At 58.3% G+C, this 25,455-nt stretch overlaps 1 protein-coding gene across 8 annotated transcripts in view; it reads left to right on the top strand.

Annotated features, from left to right (window-relative positions):
• Positions 1–25,455, top strand: part of HDAC4 (histone deacetylase 4) — a 297,060-nt gene that overhangs the window by 214,486 nt on the left and 57,119 nt on the right. For all 8 annotated transcript variants that reach the window (XM_032390141.1, XM_032390404.1, XM_032390320.1 and 5 more), the window contains 5 exons: positions 10,289–10,420; positions 13,696–13,808; positions 18,809–18,925; positions 19,009–19,207; positions 25,174–25,394. In XM_032390141.1, the coding sequence (XP_032246032.1) occupies positions 10,289–10,420; positions 13,696–13,808; positions 18,809–18,925; positions 19,009–19,207; positions 25,174–25,394 (782 nt within the window). The remainder of the gene's footprint in view (positions 1–10,288; positions 10,421–13,695; positions 13,809–18,808; positions 18,926–19,008; positions 19,208–25,173; positions 25,395–25,455) is intronic.

The raw sequence follows: 25,455 nt of genomic DNA on the forward strand, positions 1-25,455 counted from the left end.
CCCACAGGGGGCGGGGCTCTCAACCGGCCCCTCCCACACACCCACAGGGGCGGGGCTCTCAACCGGCCCGTCCCATAGGCCCCGTAGGGGGCGGGGATCTTGAGCATCCCCGCCCATACCCCCCCACAGGGGCGGGGCTCTTGACCGCCCCTCCCACACACCCCATAGGGGGCGGGGCTCTCAACCGGCCCCCTCCCACACACCCACAGGGCGGGGCTCTCAACCGGCCCCTCCCGTAGGGGGCGGGGCTCTTGACCGCCCCCTCCCACACGCCCACAGGGTTGGGGCTATCAACCGACCCCTCCCACTGGGGGGTGGGGAATATCAACGGACTCCGCCCACATGCCTGCAGGGGGTGGGGCTCTCAACCAGCCCCTCCCACAGGCCCCACAGGGGGCGGGGCTCTCAACTGGCCCTCCTACATGCCCTACAGGCTGAGTCAGAGGGAATCCCTGCTTGTGCTTAAGTATTTGCTTTTTTGTATTAGAACTTCATTTTAAAACGATGTCCTTAAGCACTGCCTTATGAGTCATACCAAAAGCCATGCACCTCATGTATGCACACCTACGTTTTAAACCTCAGACTCGTTTTTGAACAGCACCAAAGCTTACTCTGCTCCTGGGGGTGTGCTGTGCTTTGTCACAGCCCCGAGCATCCCCTGCCGGGCTCAGGGACACAGCCGCTCTTGCTGACCGATGGGAGGCCTTGCAGGAGCGGGCCAGCCAACGTTTGGCCCTCGTGGCTGACTAGGCAGGGCCTGGGCAACGGGGATGGCCGGGGGTCCCAGAGTGGGAGGAAGTCTGTTCGAGAAAGAAACTCATTGTGTCCTGCAAGGACATCTCCGAAGGACGCCTCGGGGTGTGCGTGGCCCTGCCACAGACCAGAAGAAGAAGGGTATTCACACTCCAACAGACTCCCTTGGACTTTCTCCAGCGGTGATGGTTTAAGTGGGCGTCGGCTTGTAAGAAAGATCAGAGTGGCCGAGGCCAGTGCACGAGGGTGGCCGGAAGGGCAGGGGCCAGAGGAGGAGCATCTTGCAGAGCCTTTGCCCGCCGCGAGGTGAGGGCAGGCTGGGGCAGGCTGTGGAGGATCGGGGGCCCTGGCCGCAGACACAGCACGTGGAGCCCGCGGTTGTGGGGCATTGTGGGAAGTTCCTACTTAGTGGAAGTGAGTCCCGTGTGGCACAGCTTTTTCTTTGTAAACACAAATTTTGTTTTATCCAGAGGATATTGGTTGATTTTAGACAGATACACTTTAAGGCAGTCAGACTCCAGCATCTTCACCCCAGTGATGAGGTATTAGGGAATGGGGCTGGGGGCTCAGCTGCCACCCCGTCCTAACGACGGAAGACCTGGAGCCTCTCAATAGGCAGAGCTGGGCCCCAGAGGATTCGGTGCGGCATGCAGGGAGCAGAGCCTGAATTCAGAGCCAGAAATTGCAGGGAGGCCCCTCGGTAGTGCTTGACTGACTCCCAGGTGTGTGAGATGGAGTGACCCCATCAGGATGGCCATGGGCCAAGGACCTCAGAGACCTTGACGAGGATGGGAGAGGGGTCGGTGGAGCCCCTCCGAGTCAGTGGTGAGGACCCTGCAGGTATGGGCAGGGCTTCCCGTCAGCTGTAAACCCTCCCCTGGTGAAAGTGAAGGTGCCACTCTGTCCTTTTCCTCAGTGTGAGTGTGTGGTTCTCTCTCGTCCACCGAGGACAGCCATGGGTTTCACCCAGAGAGAGCCCATGCACTCGACAGGAAGGTCTTGTCAGGAGCTGGGGCCAGGGCTCCCAAGGTGGCTCCCGTGCCCCCTTCTGGAACCTCGTGCTGTATTGAACCAAACTCAGATCAGCAGAATGGGAGGTCACAGGGAGCAGCGGGCTCTGTGCTGGGAGAGAGGAAGACTGCCTGCCCCAGGCACCCTGGCCCAGGAAAGAGAGTGAGCAGCGGGGAGTCTCCCTCACCCTAAGGGCATGAGGGTGGGTCAGGTGGACAGAGGTCATGGGCTCCACCAGCAGTTCGGGAAGGATCTTTCCACTGGTTTTGTAGCTCTGTGTGCCCTGCGATGGATTCTTTAGGTTCCCCTGGCCTTAGTTCCTCATCAGTAAAATGGAGCTGTGCACAGCCCTATCCTCCCCGCTGGGGATACACTGAGCAGGCAGAGCTTCCTCCTGCCCTGGGTGTGCTGAGTGTGGCCCCCAGGTTCCCAGTGGAGGAAGCAGAAGGCTGAGCACCTGGCCACCAAGCAGAGCCACCCACCTCTTGCCAAGGGGCCTTGTCTTGCCTTGCCAGAAGACACATCTGACTCTTCCCCCGAGGTCCCAGGGAAGGACAGTGAACAACACCTGCCTCTTGGGGCCCTCACGGGGCTCCCTGGCCTGAGCTTACACCTCCCTCTCAAAATAGAAGTGGGGGTGCCCATCAGGGGATGTTTGCTCTGATTCTCCCTCTCTCCCAACCAGACAAGGCCCACGTCACCTGGACAGTGGCTCCTGTTACAAGACAGAACTGGCACTGACCACACGTAGCCAGGGTCTCTGAAGACTCTAGATTCGGGACGGCCAGCTCCACGCTGCCCCGCTGCTGTTCCGCAGAGCTGCATGGCCTGCGACCTTTGTCTCACGGGCCCCTGTCATCTCTCCCAGTCTCTGCGGCTGCTGGTTCCTGGGCTGGAAGCACCCTCTCTCACACCTGTTTGCTTTGAATCTTGCCGTGCAGCCTGCCCCAGCCCCCTGCCGCCCTGAGAAAGGCAGACTCCTCATCACACTTGGGGAAGTGCCCGTGAGCGCCCAGTGCTCCAGAAGAACTTAATTAAGATTTGATTGCATTATCAATTTTTCAAAAAGGCATCACCAGCACATTAATAATATTAATAATATAAAGATTTCAGAGGAAATGTTTAAACCACTTAAGGGAATAGAGTGTAGTTAGATGTCCTGTATCATTCTAAAAGTATCCACTTTAAAACACTTGATGTCACAAATTCTCAATAATTTATATCTGTGCATTTCTGCGAGAATCAGTAATAGGAAATACTACAAACATGAAATTTTAGTTACAAAATGCCTCCAATGAATTAAAATCTTTAATAAATGTGACATACACTTAAATAATCCCCATGGTTTCAACTTGACACCACATTCTGTGGATCTTGCACAGATCTGTCTGCCCCTCAGTCCCCTAAGGGCTGCTGCAGGACACACGCACCTGGAAAGTGCAGAGCCGCGCTTGCTGTTCCTGGGCGCACCGTGCCCGGCTCTGTTCCATCTCCGGGGGAAAGCGCACCGACTCACCCAAGCCTGTGCGTGTTCAGGCAGTGACTTTGCGCTGGCTGCAGGGCCGGTGGCCTGGCTTTAGATCCAGCTGCTTCACTTCCTGCCTTGTGATTTGGGGAAGCCTTCTGTGCCTCCCTGTTTTGCCATCTGGAAACACCTCTACCTCCTGGGCTGGGAGAAGTCATGGGGTTGATGTTTGCCAAGTGCTTAGGGGGTGCCTGGCTGCGGGGGCTCTGCTCTCATTTTCCCAAGCTGTTGGGGTGCTGTTGGGGTGCCCTTGATCCTTTCCCCACCCAACAGCCCATTCCCGCCAGACTCCGCTCCCCTATCCCCTTCCCTCCATGCCCCCAGTTTGACCAGGAGCAGGTGGAAATGCTAGGCTCCCCTGAGGGAAGGCCACAGATCAGTGCCATTTATTGCTGGAAGTCTTGCGGGAAAGGCGCGCCTTGCCCTGCTTGGGGTTTGGGGTTCACATCCCAGCCCCTGGTTCCTCTCCACCACCTGAGTGCCCAGCTTGGGCTCGCCTCACTTCCTGCTGGAGAGCCTGCCCCCTTCCCTGTGATTGACAGCAGGGTGTCCCCACCTCCCAGCAGGCTGGGTCATCTCCCTGGGTGCACAGGTACAGAGCAGGTGAGGTGGGGACCACCTGACTGAGTTTCTGAGCCTCTCCAAATCTACTAACTAAGGATATACTGGGACTTGTTCCATGCCACTGACCCTGCGCCCATCAGCGGGTCCTTCCTGGGGTTCCTGGGGCATAGAGCAGCTCAGCCAGGGATTGATCGAAGCAAAGTGTTCAATTCCACGTTCACACTGAAGAAAGGATGCTCTTCCACTTTTAAAAGCAAATCCAGTTTTGTCGTATTGATGATGTTTAGAGATTGTATTTTTCTCCAGTAGCTTCTTCAACTTTGTATTTTTAAAGACGTTAGCTGCCGTCAGTTTTTTTTTAATGCCTCTTAAATTGTCCTCTGTGACTTCTGACTGATGAAACGAGAACAGACGAAACAAAGCTTGCTGTCCTTGCCCGTCTCTGTCCTCTCCCATTCTGACCGCAACCTCTGGGACCTCAGCACGTGCTGCCTGCAGGCCCACCCATGGCCCCGGATGAAGTGGCAGGAGGCTGGGTGGTGCAGGTCACAGCCCCCATGGTCCCTGCACCAGCCTGGACACTGGGCCGAAGACAGCCGGCTTCCAGCCTGTGTTCACTTCTGCTGCCAGTGGCTCCTGTGGCTCTTCTAGAAGGTTCCGCAGCTCAGCACCTCGCAGGTTCCCAGCTGTGCATAGGAAGCGGCAGCCGATTTCCAAGCTGTGGGGAACAGCGGGTTTCCCGTCTGTGGGCGAAGCTGCTTGGCTCAGCAGGGAGAGCTCGCATCAGCCTGGCCCACCCGTGGCCCGCGGGCTGGGACTTCCGGGGGGAGGGGTGCTGGGTAGATGCTGTGCTGCAGGCGGCAGGCTCACCGGGGGGTGAGGTCTGCTTCCAGGAGCAGAAGGAAGAACGCGGCACCTGGTGGAGCCTGCCCTGGGCAGGAGGGCTGCAGCACGGTCCCCCTGGGCCCCCCACACAGCCTCCTGCGCAGCTTCGGGGGGCAAGGCGGGCCTAGCACCAGCTCCCCTCCCCCGCCCGCCCAGCGTTCCTTGTCAGATGACCTGTATTGCTGTCACGTGAGTGTGGGTCACCGTGCACCCCCCATACTGCACCCAGTCACTGAAAACCCCCCAGTGACTGCAGTTCCCGTGTTCCCTCCTGGGGGCCCGAACACCCAGGGGACGGAGTCCCCGTCTGTGGATAGCACACATGTTCTCTAGCGACTCTTCAAGGCTGGCGGTGACCTTTGGGGGTCGATTCTGAGGCTAATTGCCTTGCCCAGTCACAGTGCAGTTAAGTTGGGGCCCAGACTCCATTGCCCACACTTCATCCGGAGGGCCCGCCTGGGGCTTCTGTCCCGGGCACGCCGCCACCAGGACGGTTCGCTGAGCCCGCTTCAGGGTAGCGTCAGCTTCGCCACCAATTTCTGTGCCGTGGTGATTTCATGAGCATCCGGGGTGCCGGGCTCTGAGCTGCTCGGGTGGGTAGGGGACAAAGGGGTCCAGGCCCCACTCGAGTGTCAGGGTGGACCCGCAGGGCCGGGCCAGGGAGGGGTCCAGGCATGTGAAGGGCGAGGCTCGGCTGTTATCCCAAAAGTAAGGTGGATTCCGGCCCCATCAGCAGTCTCCACGGCAGCCCTGCCCCCGTTGTGCTGGACGCCAGGGTCCCTTTCCGTAGCCTGCAGCCCTGCGTGTCCCCAGTGCCTTACAGAGCTCTGCCAGAGGGGTCCGCAGCCTGTGGAGAACCGGGGCGGGCTATCTGTGATCTCTGCAACCACAGGACGCAGTAAGTCAGTGGATCTCCCCGGGACACTGGCGAACCGAGTGACACTCCTCACAGCTGAGTTTACGTCCACGCGGGGAGCAGGCTGACGCATGGGCAGTAGGACGGGGTGTGTGTGCCTCCGGGACGCCCTTTCTGAGGCTTGGGGACGGGCTGTGCCGCCGATCGCCGCAGGGCCTGGGTCTTGCTCTGAGGCAGTTTGCGGAAAGCACTGTGCAGGTGCGTGGCCGGGGCGGGAGGGGGCGACGCCCATACACCGCAGTTCAACGGAAAGGTGTGTTTTGTAGGGTCAGTTGCAGTGTGATAAATGGCCCTTCAGCTCTTGCTCGGGGCCGGAGCCGGTGGACTCTGCCCTTCCTGCGCTGTCTCTGAGCGAGGAGTCGGGGGTGACTGCGCGCCCGGGCAGTGCCGGCCTCGCGGGCTGTGTGCTGGGCTATCTTCCATTAACTTTGTGCTCTTGACACTTGGGTCTGAGTGTGTTCAGAGGGTTCTTTAAAAGGCTTTATTGTGCTTTCCTAGGAAACTTCCAGAGGTGGTCAGTATGGTCAAGTACTAGGCAGCTTCTCCGTAAAGTGATGGGCTCACACGCCGTGTCCCATCCTTCAGACTTGACCTCCTTCTAACATGAAGAGTACCAGATGGGATCTCGAAGTCATCTTTCCACTGTTCAGTGGCAGATCTACCCTGAGCTGACTGCCCACAGAAATAGCTACAAGACTGACCGGCTAGGAGACACACCACCTTCAAGCAGCATGTAGTACTTTTTTCTTTACGAAATATCACATACTACGTGCTTATAATAAATTACACACACATCCTGAAGCTTACTTCCCAGAGACAGGCCACTATGGTTAGTTTGGTGTCTGTCCAGATATTTCTGCACATACGTGTAGGACTATGTGTCTGTGTGCAGTGAGCATGTACGGTTGTCTTTATGTTAACAAGAATACTTGCTTTGCATTTTGTCCTGTGACTTTATTTTTCAGTTACTGTTTTATTGGGTACACCATTCCGTTTGAGTGTGTGTAAGGATCAGCACCTTTTTCTATATTATTCCAATCTGTGCATGTAAATGTGTGGCTCCTTCCTAGTGTAACTCTACCTCTGCTCGCTTGTGCTGGTGTTTCCATAGGATAGATCCCTGAGGATGGGACTGCCGGCTTCCGGGGTTTGCCTGCTCTGAGATGCTGAGCACATTACGCCATGCCAGAGCTCCAGGGAGCCCACTATCTCCACTTCATTAACAAGGTGCTACCACATTCAGCCTAGCCCACGTGACGGAGGAGTAAATCATGCTTCCTGGGATGTTTTCAGCAATTTCCTCATTGTTAGAAAAGCTCGAGTGTCTTTATGTTTATTTTCCATCTTTCCTACGAGAACGTCCTCCATTCGCAGCAGGGACCTGGGTGGCTGCGACCCAAGCCCTGGGTCACGTTTCCCTGCCGTGTGTGTGGCCAATGAGTGGTGCAGAGCCCCGAGTGCCTGCCAGGCCCGGGCTTGTCCGCTCCCCATGCACAGCTTCTAGAACCGCACAGGACACACAGGCGGGTCCCTCAGTGTTCAGTGGATGGAAGTTTAATGGCGAGTCTGTCATCCAGTTTTCTTTGGGGTGTTTTCTTTTTCCTCGTGGCTTTGTAGGAGCTCTTGATAGGTTAATGTCAATCCTACGTCTGACATGTATGCTACAAAAGTTACATTCCAGTCTGTCCTTTGGCTTTCTAGAGTTCTTTTTATTGTTTTCAAAGTAAATAAGTGTGCATAAATCAGCCCCACAAGGCTCAGGACAGGTGACAGCCCCACAGGGGCTCAGGACCTGCCGCTGCCTGCCCTGTGACAGGCAACGTATAGAAAGTGCACCCAATGCAGAGTGACCTCGCCTGCATTTCCTTGTTTGCATAACTTGCCTTTTTCCTAAGTTGAACAAGATTTTTCATTCGCTTGGTTTTCTGTGTGCCTGTCATTAATTCACGTGGAGGAGCCCTGCGCGGCAGGCGGCCCAGAGGCTCCCCTCTGGGCTGGGAGACAGGCTCCCAGCCACAAGGCCCCCACCTGTCACCCCACCTGCTCTTCCCAGCCCCCCACATCTCCCGGGGAGGCTCCGCCCCTTCCCCCGGACTCCTGCGTGGCCCCCTCCTTCACGTTGGGTGGGCACAGCAGCTTTCTAAGGACCTGCACGGGCTGTGCGCACTGGCGGATGTCTGCTCTGGCTCCCATCTGACCGATAATGCGCTTAGGTACAGAAGCCACTTTCCTGCAGGATTTTCGAGTCTCCGTCTTGCCTCCGAGTGGCTGTTGCAGAATCTGACAGCACTGACAAGGCCAACCGCGGGCCCCCAGAGCTCCAGAACTCCGCGGCGTCTGCCTGGCGAGGGGCGCGGCGAGCCCTCCCGGGCCAGAGGCCTCCTGCAGGGGAGGAGGGGGTCTCCAGTCACCGCGTTAGTGACCTCCCCGCTCTGCCCTGTCCTCTGCTGGCGTGGTTATTAATGTGATCTTGGACCTTTTCACTCCCCGTTTTCTCTCACTGTCTTCTTCCCACACTGGCGCTTCTGTCCCGTGGCTCATCCCGTGTCGCCTCCCGCACTGACCGCTTGGGCACCTGCTCTGTCCGCGTGCCTGGCCGAGACGGGCTCTGCACACCCTTCCTGCTCAGCCCCTGCCCCCAGAGCAGTAACTACCTCCAGACAGACTGACCTCTGGGTACGTGGCACGGGCACTTCGGACCCTCTGCCCACCTGACCCTCACACAGTCACGTTTGCCCACCCCGATCGCTGCTGCGCTGAGACGAGCCCTCAGAAAGCTAGACCTGTGTGAAGTCGGTGAGGATGTTCGGGCTGGTGAAGAGCAGGCACTTCCTGCCCAAGGAGGGGCAGGTGCTGGGGCTGCGGTGGGATTTGAAGGTTAGAGTAGGACGGTTGAACTTGACTTAATCTGTCATGTACCTGACTGCCCTTGAGGAGAGACTTCCCTGGCTCCCCCACGTTGCCCAGAAGGAGCAGGTACCACGTTCGGGGGCTGCAGGACCCAGGAGCAGGGCCGGTCTACTGCTGGCCCGGGGCGACCCTGCCACCAGCAGCCCCCCACACGCCATCTCCTGACACGCTCCCTCCTGAGGAGCCTGCACTGCCCTGCAATCTCAGGAGCAGCTTCTGACCCCAGCTCGGACAGAAAGGTGTTCATGTCGTTTCAGCAAAGACCTTGGTGGTATGAGGAGAGCTGTTGTTTTCTTGCTTGTTAGATGACGCTTTGGCTTTTTCCTCGTGTTAAGTAATGGTAAGAAACTCCACATGAAAGTAGAAGGGACTGAAACATGTAAATCTGCAGTCGTCTCAAAATAAATATGGAAAGAATACTTTTCATATTCCTCATATGGATCCTTCCCACTTTGGCCGTGCAAGTCCTACAGGTGAGTGGGCACTCGCCCTGCAGAGCGGAAAGGGCCCCTCTCCCTGTATGCACGGCCTCGAGCAGGCGCCGCATCCTGAGGAGTCCAGCGGCTTTGTAAAGTGCGTCTTTGATTGCTCCGGGAAGCTTTGTGTAGGTGGCCCGCCACCCCCTTCCCCTCCCAGGGCCCAGAGAGAGCTGCCCTTTGCCTCCCAGCCTCTTGCAGGGTCACTGGCACCCCGGCACGGCACTCGGTCCCTGCACGCCGCTGCGCTGCCCCCCTGAGGGACCGGGTCCCCGTGCCCAGCCTGATGCTTAAAACCGGAACCATCTTAGTTCTGATTCCAGGGGGAAAGTCGGTTATATTGTTTGGTGCTCTGGAGAGCAGTGAACTTCCTGTTCCAGAAAGATTAAAAACAGCAGGGTTGCTGATTACAAACAAACAAACAAAAAGGTAAAACCTTGCTAATTTGCAAACAGAGAAACAGTAGGAACTTGAAAGTAGTCAAGTAAAACCTCAGAACTCGAACGTCTTCGCAGTGGTGACTTTACCCCTGGCCTGGCCTGAGAGCTGATGGCCTCATGGAGATTCCTGCGTAGGTGTCCCCGGCGGGGGTGCCTCTGGATGGAGCGAGACCACCCTCCTCCCGAGGCAGCCTCGCCTGCCCCCGCCCCACTTCCCAGAGCTGTGACCTGATTGGTCAGCGGGGCTGGTCTGCGCTCCAGGCGCAGAGGCTTGGGAACCACTGGGCTTAAATACGCAGGTTTGCAAAGCACACGCAGAGCTGGTAACAGACCTAACCAGGCCGAAATACCTGTGTCCTGTGGTCAGGTGGCCTCTGAGGGAGACGGGCTTGCTCACCCCCACGCGGGTGTGGAGGACTGGTTGGCCTTAGCACCCCATGGCAGCCTCTCACTGGCAGCCGGAGCCCTGGCAAGCGGCTTGTTTCCGGGTTGTTGGACGCAGGTGAACAAGGAAGTGCAACATACAGGAGGTGTGATAACGTTCGTGGGCCACGGCCCTGGAACGACCTACACGGCCGCAGAAGCGTAGCCGAAGGCATTGGGTAGGCTTTGTTCATTATCTGGGACTGTTGAGCAGGACTGAAAATACTCTGCACGGGCCTCGGGAATGCTGCCTTCCCTCTGCCCTGGATGCCCACATCCGTGTTGCGTGAATACTTACCCCACGTGCATATTTTCTAACTGCCAGTGAGATAAACTTGACCCCAGTCGGGACGTCTGATTATAACGGTGTCTCCTTTTCATGCAGCTTCTGAACCCAATTTGAAATTACGGTCCAGGCTGAAGCAGAAGGTGGCCGAACGGCGGAGCAGCCCCCTGCTACGCAGAAAAGATGGGCCGGTGGTTACGGCTCTGAAGAAGCGTCCGCTGGATGTCACAGGTACGCCCACTGCCGGCTGCACCCTCTCCCCGCGGGGCTGTCCGGTACGCCATCTGAGACCTGCGCCTCTGCACGCGCTCTCAGCCCCGGGGGCCGGCAGTGCGAGTCCGAGAGCCGCCGCCTGGCGCCCGGGCCTGGGTCTCGGGGAACGCGGAGCATGCCTACCCACTCCCAGCCCCAAGCACCGCCAGAGCCATCCGGTTTGACATTGCACAGGGTATTTACAGGAATTTTAAGTGGAGGTTTCTCCGAAGGTTTCACCGATCCTGCCCTATTAGTGGTAAATCACACGGTTCCGATCTGCCCCGCTCTGCTCTGGACCACTGGGGAGCGTTAAAATCTTCCCGGCAGGAGTCCCGCAGGTGGGAAGGGAAGAAAGGAGGGAGCACGGTCGTGTCCACTTCCTTAGTGAGCGTTGCTCTCGGCCCCCATCTAGTGGTGGACATGCAGAAGTGCGCCCCAGCCAGAGCCCAGGCCTGAGGGACGCCCTCCTTCCTGCGGATGCTCCCCACTTCCTGAGACGCACCCCCACCACAAGGGCGCACCTCACTTGCAGAGGGCCCACCCCGGTCCCAGGGTGCATCCCATTTCCTGAGGCATACCACAGTCCCAAGGGTATAACCCACTCCTCGAGGGTGCGCCCTGAGGCACACCCCAGCCCAGGGCGGTGCATCCCGTGTCCTGAGGCACATATCCACATTCCTGAAATCAGCACGAGGACAAGGGGGGGGAGGGGGAGGAACTGTATTTGCATTAAGTACAATGCCCCGTTTGAAAGCCGAGGCTCTTGGTGGCAGCGTGTCGGTGTTGGGTTCTCAGGGAAGGAGGAGAGGGGGTGCCCGGTGCCGGTCCTCTGCGTGTCCGTGGCCAGCACTGCACACGTGCCGACTGAGCCCCGGCGCCTCTGAGTGAAGGGGAGAGCTTCCCCCCTCCCCATCCTGCCGTGCTTCAGGGTTCTGTAGCCAGAACCCCTCCGCCAAGCTCCTGCCTCTGAGTCTTTGTGTGAAAGGGTCGACGCTCTTCACTTTGTTAATGTGGGGTTCCATGCTGGGGGCTGCAGCGTAGACCGGCCTCGTCTGAACAGAGGAAGTATCGTCACCCAGAGTCTCAGCCACTGGGGGATTCCATTCAAAGTCGTGAGTGAAAACCCACGTCTAAACACAGATGCAGCTTTGTTTCCTTTGAGGAGTGCCGGGTCGTGGGCCGGCAGCCCCCATGGGCAGCAGGGCCGTGCACGTATCCCTAGCCCTGCAGTTGGGGAGATGGAGTCGTCCGCAGGCTTCTTCCTGAGCGTCGGGTCTCGTGTTCACGTTATCAGCCTCTGGCTGTTCCTTGCCGCTCTGAGTCAGCACCAGGCTGCACGCGGACAGAGGGACGCTGGTCCTTGCCCTCATTGGACAGGCCCACCTAACAAACCGTGCCCGCCACAGCTGCCTGGTCCTGGGCCGTGGCACGTCCAAAGTGCGCGTGAAGGGGTCCGGGGCTAGGAGAGGCTGGTGCATGCCCGATGAGTGCAGCTGACAGACGAGAGGAGGCAGGCTTCCGGGCCCTCACAGGGCCCAGGCAGCCAGGGACAGAAACAGAGCTGCCTTTCCAGGAGACAGGGAAATAAGGAGCTGAGGAAGGTGGTCCCGACAGAGCAAGGGAACCCCCCTGTGCAGCCCTGGGAGGCGGTGTCTCCTGCGGGAGAGCAGGGCAGGGCATGTGTGCAGGGGGTGGGAGGGACGGGCATGGGGGTCCAGCCGGGCACGAGACCGGGCCGCAGGACAGGCTGGGCACACGGCTGCTTCTCCCCAGTTGCTGGTGAAGGCCACGTGTGCCACGGGAGCAGAGATAATAATGAGCTGCCGTGGGCACCCGCGTCAGAGTGGTTAGCGCTCACAGTGGGGCGCATATGATTCATCACACGCACTTTTTGGCACCTTGAATGGGGCCCCACTTGTGCTGATGTAAATAACATCGTGACAATGACACATTTGTATTCGTTTCTTAGACCACATTCCTAGAAGCGGCGTAACAGAGTTGAAAATGGGTGAAGAGCTGGATCTATATATATTTTTATTGGCCCAGTTTCTCACACCCTTGCTGCACAAGAGCATTCATCTGGTGACCCTGCTGGGGGCGCACATTTGCCGGGAGTTTTGGTGGAACCCGGTGTGTAGCTTGGGATAGGATCTGCAGAGAAGGTGTCCCACGAGGGCCACGGGGACCGCACCCGAGGGCCAGGTGGCGGCTCTGTCAGGTGGGCCGTAGCTCTGTCTTCGTGCAGAAAGTACAGCAGCTGCTCAGCCCAGGGAGCCCCTCAGCAGTTCCCGGTTAGTGCAGTACAAGTCAGCGTGATTTCCAGGGAGAGAAGGAAGCTCTGGGTCCGGTGTGTAGTGTGGCGGGGGGGCGGGGGCAGGGGGTCCTGGTCTGAGCTCACTGTCAGTGTCGGGGACGGCCGGTGGTCTGGCTGGCGATCCTGTGCTGACAGCTCCCTGGTCAGGAGAACCGGGGACCACAGAGCTCCCTGTCCGTGGTGAAGCCATGGTCAAAATGCCAGGAAACCAAAGGAGAACACGGAAGAAGCTGAACAGGCCCGTCCATAAGCCCCAAGTGTCACCACCGTGGCCGGGCGGGCAGCGAAAAGGAGGTGGGGGTGGGACACGTCCCTCAGGCGCGGGCCAGTCGCTGTCAAGCCTGGTCCCGATTCGCAGGGCCAGGCCACGCTCCTGCAAGGCCACTCGGAGGATCATTCAGCGTGCGATTCCAGGTGACACTCATCAGTCACAGAAGCCGCTGGCGGTACGTGCCCCTGCGTGTTTGATGTCACACAGGAAAAATGAGATGCTTTAACTCAGAGGGAGCCCAGTGGCCTGCAGTCTGTCACTGAGCACATCTGACCTTCCCCATTCACAGTCGTGCGGCTTCTGTGGGTCCTGGTCTCTGTTAGGTTACTGGTGTTTAAGGCCTTATCTTTCTGGCCAGTCAGATCATCTTGAAATTCAAGAGGCATAAAATTGGTAATGGGCACGGTGTAAAAGGCTCAGGTGGGGCCTCTGCAGGGCCGTACGTTTAGAGTTCACGAGGAAGTCCGTAGCAAAACCAAAAGTAGGGGATTAGCCTCACACCCCTGTTTGGGAGCCGTGGTCATGTTCTTTCGTGATGTGGTTTCTGCCAGTTGGCAAGCTGGCCCCGGGGGCCTCCGCACCGCTCGGGCCCAGGAAAGCGCGTGCGCCGCCTGGCCCAGGACCTCTGCGGGGAGCGCAGCTCACGGATGTCTCTCCGCCCCGCAGACTCAGCGTGCAGCAGTGCCCCCGGCTCCGCGCCCAGCTCCCCCAACAACAGCTCCGGGAACGTCAGTACGGAGAACGGGATCGCGCCCGCCGTCGCCAGCATCCCGGCCGAGGTCAGTTCGGCTTTCCGTTCGCTTCTGTTCCCTGCACCGGCCCAGCGGCAGGTTCAGACTGATGGTTTTCCGCGAGGCGGCCGCAGTTTGCAGCTGCCCTCGGCCTTGACTGTCACGTCGGGAGGCGTCCAGGACAGGCCCCTTCCTGCCCCGACCACTGCTCCTCCTTCGACTGAGGACAGCTATCAGCCCAGCCTCTTGCCCCAGCCTCTTTCAGAGCCTATTGAATTAGGCCAATTCAGAACACATGCCATGTGCCGCTGGGCCCTGGATGCCCCACTCCCTTGTGTTCCCAGGGCTCTGCATGGTGCCCGGGAACACGGGGACGCATGGGAATCAAGCTGTTTGTTGTGCTTTAGAAATACTCAGCCAACAAACACGCATCCGTGTGCCCAGGGGGCGCAGAGTGACACGGGGCGGATGGTTAGGGTGTTGGGTGGTTAGGAACGCCAGGGGTGGCATTTCGGCGTTGCCTGGGTAACCACAGGGTCAGTTCCCCTCGCCCTGCCCGTCAGGCCCCTGGTGTGCTGCAGTTGAGAGTCACATGCACACACAGAGGTTCTGGAATCACTTGGCAGAGAGGAAGGGTGCTCTAGGGCGGGCGCAGGGGTGGCCTCTTGACCAGGTGGAGGGGCTTGGGGCTGGCTGCTGGTTGTGCCCTTGACCAGACCTGGGTTGGGGGGGCTTTCCGGGCAGTGGTCTCCAGGGCCTTCCTTGCATGCACTCTTCTTCCTTATTCACTTTGGTCTGTGTGTTTCATGCACAAGTGTCCCTGCTGCTCCTGCCTCGGGCCAGCCCTGTGCCGGGCCCTGGGGAGTGAGGGCCAGGCGGCCAGCCAGCAGCCGGCCCCCGCGGAGTGGGAGAGGCGGTGCTGACCAGTACTCAGGAAGAGCGAGAGAATTGCACACTTGCTGCACGAGGCCCCAGGCTCGGGGTGACTGCATGGGAGCCACCTCAGCTCTGGCTTTCCAGTGAACTCAGCCCGAGGTGCCGTCTGCTTCCTGCGCAGACGGTCCCGCTGCGTGGGAGGTTCTTCTGAGTTCTTTTTGAGTTCCTGCTCACTCGCAGGAGGCTACAGTTCATTAAATAGAGTGACTTGCTTTCCTCCTAAATACTTAGAAATGAATCCTGCTCTTCCAAAGGGTGGACGGGTTTTAGTTGGGATACGCGGACGCGGGCGCTGCATTTTCGGGGCAGGTGTGTGGACACTGATACACAGACTGCAGCAGCCGAGGGCGTGGTGTGCATGGCCGCCTCTCTTCCTCACTGCCCACGTCCTCGTGCGGCCCGTTCTTTCATCCCCTGTCCCTGCAACCCCCTTTAAGCACTTATATAGATGATCACAGACCTTAACACCCCTGCCCTGCAGGACTGAGGTCATCGTGGCCGGCTGCTTGTAGTGGGCCTCGGGGCCCTGCCTGGAGCCTGCTTCCTGGCACGGCAGGTGCCTGCCAGCCTGGTCTTGTTGGCCACAGCCCCAACTGCCTTCTGATCCGGTTCATTCTGTGCGGTGCCTTGTGGGGGAGAGTCTACGCGGATCTGGTTTAAATCGCGTGTCAAGTTTTACAAGTCACCTGTTAACGTAAATGAAGCTGCTACGAATGATAGATGTGAAAGGATTGACAAGAAAAGTGAAGAGGGCCGTTGCTCCTGTTTGCATCAGATCCTCCCTGTGCTCAGCAGGGTGGTCTCCGACAGTCTCGTCCCACCAGGACGACCCTGGTCACAAAACCTTCAGGGTTTGTGACAATCTGACCACTCCTGAGAACATGCAGGCCTCATGAAGCCTCCTCGGGCACAGGGCAGCCCCGCTGCATTGAGCCCCCCGTCTCCGCTGCCCTGAGCCCCCTAAGCCCCCCGTCTCCGCTGCCTTGAGTCCCCCATCTCCGCTGCCCTGAGCCCCCCGTCTCTGCTGCCCTGAGCCCCCCGTCTCTGCTGCCCTGAGCCCCCTGAGCCCCCCGTCACCGCTGCCCTGAGCCCCCTGTCTCCGCTGCCTGGAGCCCCCCATCTCCGCTGCCCTGAGCCCCCCGTCTCTGCTGCCCTGAGCCCCTCTGAGCCCCCCGTCACCACTGCCCTGAGCCCCCTGTCTCCACTGCCCGGAGCCCCCCGTCTCCGCTGCCCTGCCACGGCCCCCTTCACACAGAGGAAGCAGGCTCCCCGGACCCGGAGACAGCAGCTCCCTCCCGCGCAGAATGTCGGTGCGACACGGGGTGCGCGGCCAAGCCCCGACTTTGTGCAGAGCACGGGAGGTGATGAGCCTGGAACGGGGCAGATGGAGACCGCTAGCACCGTGCATACAGGCAGTCAGCATCCCCAGTCATTCTCAGAAGGCTGTGTTATTTCTAAAAATAAATTAGGTAAAAAAATAGAGTGATTATAAAGAGGAAATTATAACTTTGCAGACATTAGGATGGCTGCTTATTTTGTTCCCGGATAATTACAGTCCAGTGGGGCCATGCCTCCCTTGGCAATCTCAACCGTTTTCTCTAAAGCGTAGCTTGTTGATATTATTTTTACTTGTGACAAAAAGTGCTTCTCTCGAGGGAAAGTACTTCCCGAGGTGGTTGTTGGGTCAGGCCTGCACAGCTTCCCAGTGAGCAAAGTGTAGGACAGCACACAGCCGGATGCCCTGGCACGAAGAACACCCTCCTTCCTGCTTTGCCCTCACAGCGTCCGAACAAAGATTGTGTTTCCAGACGACACTGAAATAGGGCCGCACCCAACAGCAGCATCGGGAATCCTGCAAGGTACGGAGGATCCGCACACGCCATGAGGTGCTGCAGGCACGTGTCCCTTTACCACACGTTGCGATGTTGTCTTTTCTTTTTTTCTTTTTTTCTTTTTTTTTTTACAAATGGAAGTTTTAAGATTTCAGTGGAGGAAGCCACTGCAGATGGGCTGGAAACAGCAGGAGAACTGGAATTACAAGTGGAGCCGGAAGGATGGGACTTGATTGCTGCAATCTTGTGATAAAACACGAGGGATGAGGAGTTGCTTCCTATGGATGAACAAAGAAAGCGGTTTCCTGAGACGGAGTCTAGTCCTGGTGTCGATGCCGTGAAGACCGTTGAAGGGACAACAGAGGATTTAGGATATTACGTACGCTTAGGTGATAAAGCGGCGGCAGGAAGTTCTCCTGTAGGTGAAATGCCATCAAACAGCATCACGTGCGACAGAGAAATCGTGAAAGGAAGTCAATCGATGCGGCAAATTGTTGTCTTATTTTAGGAACCTGCCACAGACACCCCGGCCTTCAGCAGCCACCACCCTGATCCATCAGCGGCCACGAACATCAACGCAAGAACCTCCTCCAGCAAAAGGACTATGACTCTCTGAGAGCTCAGATGACGGTTAGCATTTTTTAGCAATAAGGTATTCTTTAACTAGGGTGCGTACATTTAAAAAGACTTAAAGCTATTGCATTACTATCACATTAACAGACTAGAGTATCGTGTACACGAAACTTTAATGTGCACCAGGGAAACTGGTCAATTCACTGGACTGGCGTCAGCGCGCTCTTCTGAGACCAGGCCCGCAGCATCTCCGAGGGGAGCCCGAGCTTACTCCCACCTCCAACAGGATGAAGAGGCCGTTTTCAAGCCAGGCCAGCAGTCGGTCCACCCCTGTTGTCTACAGCAACTCGATAACTTCCAGCTCATGGTTTTTTCCTTGGATATGAAATTTGAAGGCACTGGAGTGTTTCTCCTCTTTAGTTACGGACCGCAGTGCGATAGGAACTAAGAGAAGATTGGTCGGATGTCCGTCAGTGCTGTGATTTTCCGTTACGCAGACTGCTTCTGCAAACCCTCCCAGCCAGTATGGCAACGCCGTGTGCTCGTTCTCTCCGCCCCTTGGTCAGCATGTTGACTGAGTATCTACTCTGGGGTGATGTTGGGGTGAATAAAACAGTGGCCTTTGTAGCAAAGGATATCATTCTAGAAGCAGAAAGAGGACACAGTAATTTAGATCCTCAGAGAGTGCTCCTGCTAAACCTCTTCTGACTGTCTTTCTGTCCCAGTCCTCCCTGTCTGTCTGCTTTTGAAAAAGTATACAATTCTACAACTTGTTTTTTTAACTTAACAACATATCATTGAGATTCCAGCCAATCAGGAAGGTTTTTCCCCACCTCCTGAGGGCCTCGTGTACCTTTGTCTATTCAACCTTGGACACACTGTGGGACACACAACCCTCTGCCTTTATGGTTGCCTCAGCCGTGACCTTCCTGGGACCATTCCTGGACCAGCATCATTTCGTAGGAGTCCACCCTAAGAGTGGAGTTTTAGGATCAAAAGTTAGATACATTTTTAAGGCTTTTGACATGATTGCCAAGTTTTCCTGCAGAAAGAGCACACCAACTTATAACACACCCAGCAGTGCGCTTCTGTTCCTCGGGGCCACGAGAGTATTCTCAGTTGTAAAAATCTTTGCCAGCTTGATAGGGTTTTAAATGTTTTTAGATTACTGATGATGTTGAGTATTTTTTCATGAATTTATTCTCCCTTAATATCGGTTCTTTGTCATTTGCCTTTCCATGCGATTTTCTCGTTGTTAATTATTATTTGATTTGTGAGCTCTTTACATATTGAGCTTTCCCTGCCCACGTGGCCAGCATTGCTGTGACTGTTACTTGCCTTTTCTGTGAGGGATTTTTTTAATCAATATTTTCTTCGGTTTCTGCCCTTGAAAAGACTTTCCCAAACAAGAATATATTTTAAAATACATTACCTTAGATTTTCTTGATAGTTTTACAACGAACTAGCACTCTGAATAAAAACAAACGAGAGTCTGCTGGATTGTGAATCCATGTTTGTGGCCTGCTCTAAAACTTCATGCCCGCCTGCATGCTTAACATACGTGTTAACGTATGTGTGTGCTATGGTGTCTCGGAGTTCAGCAGGGCCCGCCCCACGCGTTTTCTGATGTGATTTCTCGTGGCGTGCGCTGCCCACGCTTGTCGGGGACAGACCGCGTGTGACGGCCATCGTGTGTTCTGTCTCCAGACCGGCTTGGCGCACAGACTCGTGACTCGAGAAGGCTCCGTGGCGCCACTCCCCCTCTACACGTCACCATCCTTGCCCAACATCACGCTGGGGCTGCCTGCCACCGGGCCGTCCGCTGTGAGTAGGCGTCCGCGGGTGTGCGTGGTGGGGGGGCGGCTGGCCCAGGCCCTCGGCCGGGCGTCACGGTTGTGCCTCTCCAGGGGGCGGCCGGCCAGCAGGAAGCCGAGAGACTGGCTCTCCCCGCCCTCCAGCAGCGGATCTCCCTGTTCCCCGGCACCCACCTCACTCCCTACCTGAGCACAGCGCCCCTGGAGCGCGACGGCGGGGCTGCGCACAGCCCCCTCCTGCAGCACATGGTCCTCCTGGAGCAGCCGCCCGCGCAGACGCCCCTGGTCACAGGTGAGCGCGGGGGCTCGGGGCCCCGCGGGGGGGCCCGTTTCCACCCCAGAACTGCTGCCCGCGACCCCTCCCGCGTGAGGGCCCATGATTTGGTGAGCCAGCTCTCACTTGCCAACGAGGTAGACGCGGTGAAACCAGGCGTCAGGCGCACCTTCTGTGTGAGCGCTCCAGAGCGGTGGCTGTTCCCATCTGCTTTTGCCTCTGGATGCGCTTGAACGTGTGAGAAAAGCCCACAGCGACTCCCGTAGATAGTCCGTTTCTGTCAGCAGTAAGAATTTTTAATGTGCTCTAAGGGATGGTTATATTTAGGGGAAAAAATAGGACATTTGTCAGAGATTTGCATGGCAACAACCCTGTTAGCTTCAGGAGTGAAGAACGTGTGGATTTGCTAGAAAACGAGCAGGGGTCCAGCTGCATGGGTGTCCTTCATGTCCACATCATCCCCGGCTTCCTGCTTGGCTTCCCGGAAACCTGATTACTTGGTCAGAATTAGAATCGAAAATACCCTCAGAGCCGCCCCCTTTCACACTCCCTGACACTTGGGTGGAAAACACAGGTGCTGAGCGGGTACAGGGTCCCGACCTGTGGGCACACGGGGCCAGGTCTGGGCACCTTGTTGAGAGTCACGGGGCTGGTCTGGGTGCAGGGGACCGCGTCCCGCCCTCCCGTGTGTCTGCAGATGGCGAGCTCCATCTTCCACTAGTGCTCCTTCGTGTCTGTGTGTCTGTCTCCTTCCCCTGATGCTGGTGTTGGGGTCACCATCCTCCTCAGAGTTGAGGGGTCTACAGCATGCCGGCGAGCAGACACCTTGCCACGCATCTCCCCGACTTCCAGACAATAGGTCGTGAGCACAGAGGTCTCGAGGGTTTTACCTGAAATTGCATCTGAGTCCCTGTGACACTCAACGTCAGGGGCCTGAGCAGTGAGGGACGCCTGAATTTCCATCTTGTGTCATTTAGTAACACATCAACGACACCCAACCGTCCTCCTGATCCTGGTCCCCTGCTCGTCCCCCACCATTAAAAAGCATTCCTAATGCCACACCCCGCAGCTTCCCAGGAAATAGGACCTTACAGGACCTCACCTCTCCAATAAATTTGCTGAACTTGACTCCTTCGTGGTTGAGCACGTTGCCGGGTCTGTCCTCTGTGTGCAGTTCGTGGCCGTGTCTGTGACGGCAGCTGCTGATGGCCCGCCTGTGGCGGTGAGGCTGGGGCTCGACTGTCCAGGCGCCGGCCGGCTCCCCCCACCCCGCCCTGCAATCCACAGCCCCCTCCCAGTTCACAGGCAGCCCAGCTGGGGGCGCTGGAGGCAGGGCCGTGGCCAAGAACACAGACACCTTCGCCTCCCCTTGGTCCCCGCTCAGTGACCTTGGGAGGTCTTCCCCTGTGCCATGACTTAGTTTCCCCATATGTGAAGTGGGGATAACGCAAGTAATCTGCCCTTTGAGTTTTATGAGGGTTGAGTGAGGCATGTATTCACGCAGGATGGCATCTGATACCGTGCCCCCTTAGATGTTAGTTGTTGTGGTTGTGGTCGTTGGTTACTTTTGGGTTTAGAACTTTTAATCTTCAGCCTCACCTCCCCAGGCCACCCCATCGGTCCGTCCCAGGTCTCGTGGCCCCTTCCCCACCCCCTCCCTGTGAACAGGGCCCTGATTCGGGTCTCGGTGGGAGCACGCCTCCTGACCTGGCTTCCTGCCCCTCCAGGCCCCGAGCAGAGCCCCCCTGTGCAGGAGCACCGGCCCCACCTGGCCACTGAAGTTGAAAATCAAAGTCAAGGCCCAAAAACGAAGTAAATGTTCGGTTTCTCAGTCCCACATGGGGCTTAGTGGGTGCCCGTGTGGCTGGCGGCGGTTGGGCTGTGAGAATGTGGAGGGTCTGTGTCAGCACAGAGGGGCCTGTTGGGCGGTGCTGGCCAGGAGCGAAGGCCTGGCACTCACGGGCCCGGGAGCAGGCCGCCTCCTCCCTGCGTGGCTCGCGGCTGTGCGGGCTCACGCTTCACCAGCCGGGGCCGCCCTTCTCCCCCCCTGGCCTGGCTCCCACGCGGGCTGTGCCCCAGTCCCCGTCCCCACTCCCGTCAGGCATGGCCTTCCCTCCCGTGAGCTCTGCCCACGTAGCTTCGGTGATGCTCACCTCCTGCTCACCTCCTTGCCTGGAGGGCAGGCACTGCGCTTCCACGGCGTGGCCAGCCCACTCCCGGCACCCGCACAGGCTCGATGTGCAGAAGGCCTGCAGCAAACAGCTCTGGGGTCAAAGGGAGGGGAAGTCGGGATTTCTGAGGTTCACCAGCCAGCGGACCTGTGTTTCCGTGCGTGCTTGCAGATAATCACGATGGATGGACAGACAGAAGGCCCGAGCTAGAACAGCTTCATCGCGTAAACACTGAAAGCAGAGGCCCCAGGGGGGAAGAGGCTGGCCCGGGTCTAGAAAGGTGACAGGGTGCAGGTCTCGGGGCCGTGGGATGCCCCACCTCCGTGTGGCCCTCGCCTCCTTGCTTCCCACTGCCCCAGCGAGGCACTCGGCAGGCAGGAGCTGTCCACTCGAATCTTCTCCTGAGAAGACAGCGCGCCTGGTACACTCCGGGGTTTCCCAAGGCAGGGGGAGAGATGGAACCGCCATTGCAAGGAGGAAGCCCCTACATGCTGTGCACTGTGTGCCCATTGTCCAGACAGCCCCCCCAGGGCTGTGCTCGTGTGGCCAGGGGGCAGAACGTTCAGCCCAGCATCTCCTCCACGCCAGGCCCTGGGGAGCCGGACCCCCGAGGCCCCTGAGAGCTGTGTGGTTGGGCTGGGCGCTCCGGCCGTGCGGCAGGGTGGGCATCAGGGAAGGCTTCCTGGAGAAGTGGCGTGGTTGCTGAGGCCTTGGGTGGGAGTCTCGGGAGTAGGGGCAATAGGGGGAACAGGTGTTTGTAGCTGGAGGATGTGGTGTCTCTCTAGCCTTCTGGTCACTCGCAGGGCCTCCCCAGCCTGGTGAGGGGGCGAGGGGGCGGACAGGCAACCTTGGCCCATGGTTGCACTTCTGAGCCTGGGGGCTCTGCGGGTCTCTGCAGCAGTGATTACGTGCTCCCCTTTGTTCCTCATTTGTCCTGAAAACCGAGTCCCAGGAGAGACTTGAGCACGACTGGCCGTGGGTGCTGCCGCCCCTGGGACCTAAGCAGCGATTCTTGGCCTTGTCCAGGCCCCCAGAGGCTCTGGTGAAGCCAACCGGTCCAGGCAGGCCTCTGCCACCCACGGTTTTTCTTGCAGGGCTCAGGCTAAACTCATGTGCAGCCAGAATTGCAAGCCACTAGTTAGACCCAAGTCTTGCCTGACTTACTGTCTTTTGAAGGGTTTTAAAGAGTTTCACCATGGTGCGTAGGGTAGTGAAATACGTCAGATGGGTTGCTAAGGACTCAGGCCACATGAGTCGGTCACCCAGTGTGAATGAATTCATCTACTTAACCAGAACCCCATAGTGCACAGGCCAGCCCTTCAGACTTGGGTCCAGAGCGTCAGGGCAGCCTGCCTCTTCACCTTCTTTGCCTCTTCAATCCCCGTGTCTGGTGGGGTTTGTTTGCAAACTCACCAGTTAGTGCTGTGTATAGCACATCTTGAAGCCTGGATGACTGACTAAATGCCGGGGGTTATCATTGTCCTTATGGTCACATGGTCCAGCTTGGACTTCAGGGACGCTGGCCCACCCCCCAGTCCCGCCGGAAGGAGCAAAGGTCTGTAGCGCTGGGTGAGTCCTCTCTCAGTACTGGGGTTGGTTGTCCGTTTGCGGGACCACAGAGGGACTTCTGCCAGTGCTGTGAGCAGGAAGGACGGAGCCTCAGGTCAGCCTCGCAGCTGACAGGTGCTCAGGGAAAGAGGCCCCGGGCAGCCCGGCCTCCCTGCCCAGAGCAGCGTCCAGGAGCCGCAGGCCAGGCTCTGCCCCGGCACTGTGCCCAGCGGGACGCAGCAGGCCTCTGCCGACAGCTGGGTCGCCTAGGACAGAACTGGACCTCCGTGTAGTGTGGGTTTATGCTGAAAAGTCTTTTACAATATATACCAAAAGCCAAATAATGGGCTGTCATCAGAAACCCTTGTTCATGACCTGAGGGACCAGTTGGAAGTCAGTTGGCCGGGAAGGCTTGCCACTCAAAGGTCGGGCCGAGGGGCATAGCCCCGAAGTTTTACCCCCAGGAGGCCCATAGTGGAACTTGGGTGGGTGGGGTGGACCAGAACAGGTCCTCCCACCGTCTGCCCGTGTCCTCAGGGCCACCCCGCGCGAAGGCAGCGCCCCTGCTGCGGGGAGCCTTCCTCGTAGGGGAGGGCAGCGAGCGCCCGCAGAAACCAGGCTCGCATTCATGCTGTGCTGTTGGAGCACGTTCCTGCTCCGGGACCAGCCCTGGAAGCTCAGTCTCTGTGGAACTGGGTTCCTTCCCTGGAGCCCGGAGAAGCTTCTCTGGAACACAGGGCCGGCCGCCCAGTAACCCTCCACGGCTCTGCTGCTCCCTCACGTACTTGCCCTTCCTTCCCGGTGCCCCGGAGGCCCCAGGACCGTCTGCTCGGGAAGCCGCGTGTTAGCTTCTCATGTCCGAGGGGCACCTTCTCGGGACTGCGTCCCCTCTGTTCCCGTAAATGCAGCTTCGTGTGGCGGACTTCCGCGTGTTAATCTTCATGACACCTCGGTCAATGGGAAGAATTCCAAAACACCTTCTTGGGGGGCGGGGTGCTTTTTTTTTTTTAACTTTTCTAGAAAACTTGATAGGGAATGAGTTGATCTTTTGTGTTACTGACTTTAATTTAGTAGCCGAACAGATAATGAAATTTAAAGTAACTTCTCTTTTCAGAAAACAGTGGGCTGGACAGCAGGTGGTAGTGGTTTAGGGGACAGAGTTGACGGACTTCTCAAGAAGCTAGTGAGGGACAGTTTCGTGAGGGTTGGGTCTTTCCTCACTGTGCGTAGAAAGTTGAGCAATCACCACAGCCGTGAAGGGACAAGGAGAGACTAAGACCGCAGGGCTCCTCGGGGCTCTACGGAGCAGCTCTCGGGGAGCCCGGCCGCTGCCGTGCTCGGCCACATGCAGTTCCTCCCAGGCAGACGCCCGTGACCCGGGTCGTCCGCAGCCTGAGCCTGGCTGGCTCGTGTTCATCACCTGAGCTGCTAGGGCAGCAGCCCGGCAGCGGGGCGAGGGTTTGCTAGAGAAACGGTGAACTGCCTAAACCCCGGTTTGCAGAAGTGAATCTACAGCCGTGTGAAAAGCTTACAGAAGGGAAAGTGTTTGGCGTCCTGAGTCCCCTGAAGAGGCTGCGTTTTAAAGTAAGATTCAGGTGCAGACTAAACCAGGATCGTGTGTCCGCTCGGGTTCTTAAGCGCCCAGTCGCGGTGCGGGTTGGTGAAGCAGCCCCCTGTGCCGCTGGGAGCGTGCAGGCAGCAGAACCTCCGGGGAAACGTGCAGATCCTGACCGGCCGCATCAGGATTTGTACAAGCGTTAGTGTCCCCTTCGTGCGTGAAGTCACCTCTTGAAGAGACCCGTAAAGATTTGATCCTAAGGATGTTTTATTTCCTCACAACTTAGTTTCCGGGTCACTTAGGGAAGAGCCATCCCCACGGCCTTCCAGAACATGCTGGGCTACCAGGACCCCCGCTGCTGTTCTGAGCATGGCCCGAGCCGCTCCGGCCGCCTGCGGTGCTGCTCAGACCAAAAGAAGGCTTTCCAGGGCCCGGGGCTCTCTGAGGGGTGTCGTGGGCCACTCGTGGGCGGGCCAGCTGCGCTGGAGCCTGTCCCTCGGAACGCCCGCTTACAGCAGGGGCCTGGGTGTCGGGGGACAGCCACCTCCAGACGGTGGCCCCTGCTTGGCGAAGCCCGCGCTCGGGGCTCACAGCGGCGTGACACGGGGCTCTGGGGCGGGGCGGGGGGACGGGGCAGCTCCCGGGGGTCCCTCCCCTTCGCTCCGCTGCCCCTCCCTCCGTGTTACCTTCAGACCGGTGTCTTCCAGGCCTGGGCGCGCTGCCCCTGCACGCGCAGCCTCTGGTGGGCGCGGAGCGCGTGTCCCCGTCCCTGCACAAGCTGCGGCAGCACCGGCCGCTGGGACGCACCCAGTCGGCGCCGCTGCCCCAGAACGCGCCGGCCCTGCAGCACCTGGTGATCCAGCAGCAGCACCAGCAGTTCCTGGAGAAGCACAAGCAGCACTTCCAGCAGCAGCTGCACATGAGCAAGGTGGGTGCGCGGGCCGGCGCTCTGACCCGGGGCGGGGGGGGGGCCGGCACACGGGGGGGGG

The sequence above is a fragment of the Phoca vitulina genome, unplaced genomic scaffold (assembly GCF_004348235.1).
Source record: "Phoca vitulina isolate PV1807 unplaced genomic scaffold, GSC_HSeal_1.0 scaffold1, whole genome shotgun sequence".
NCBI classification, from domain to species: domain Eukaryota; kingdom Metazoa; phylum Chordata; class Mammalia; order Carnivora; family Phocidae; genus Phoca; species Phoca vitulina.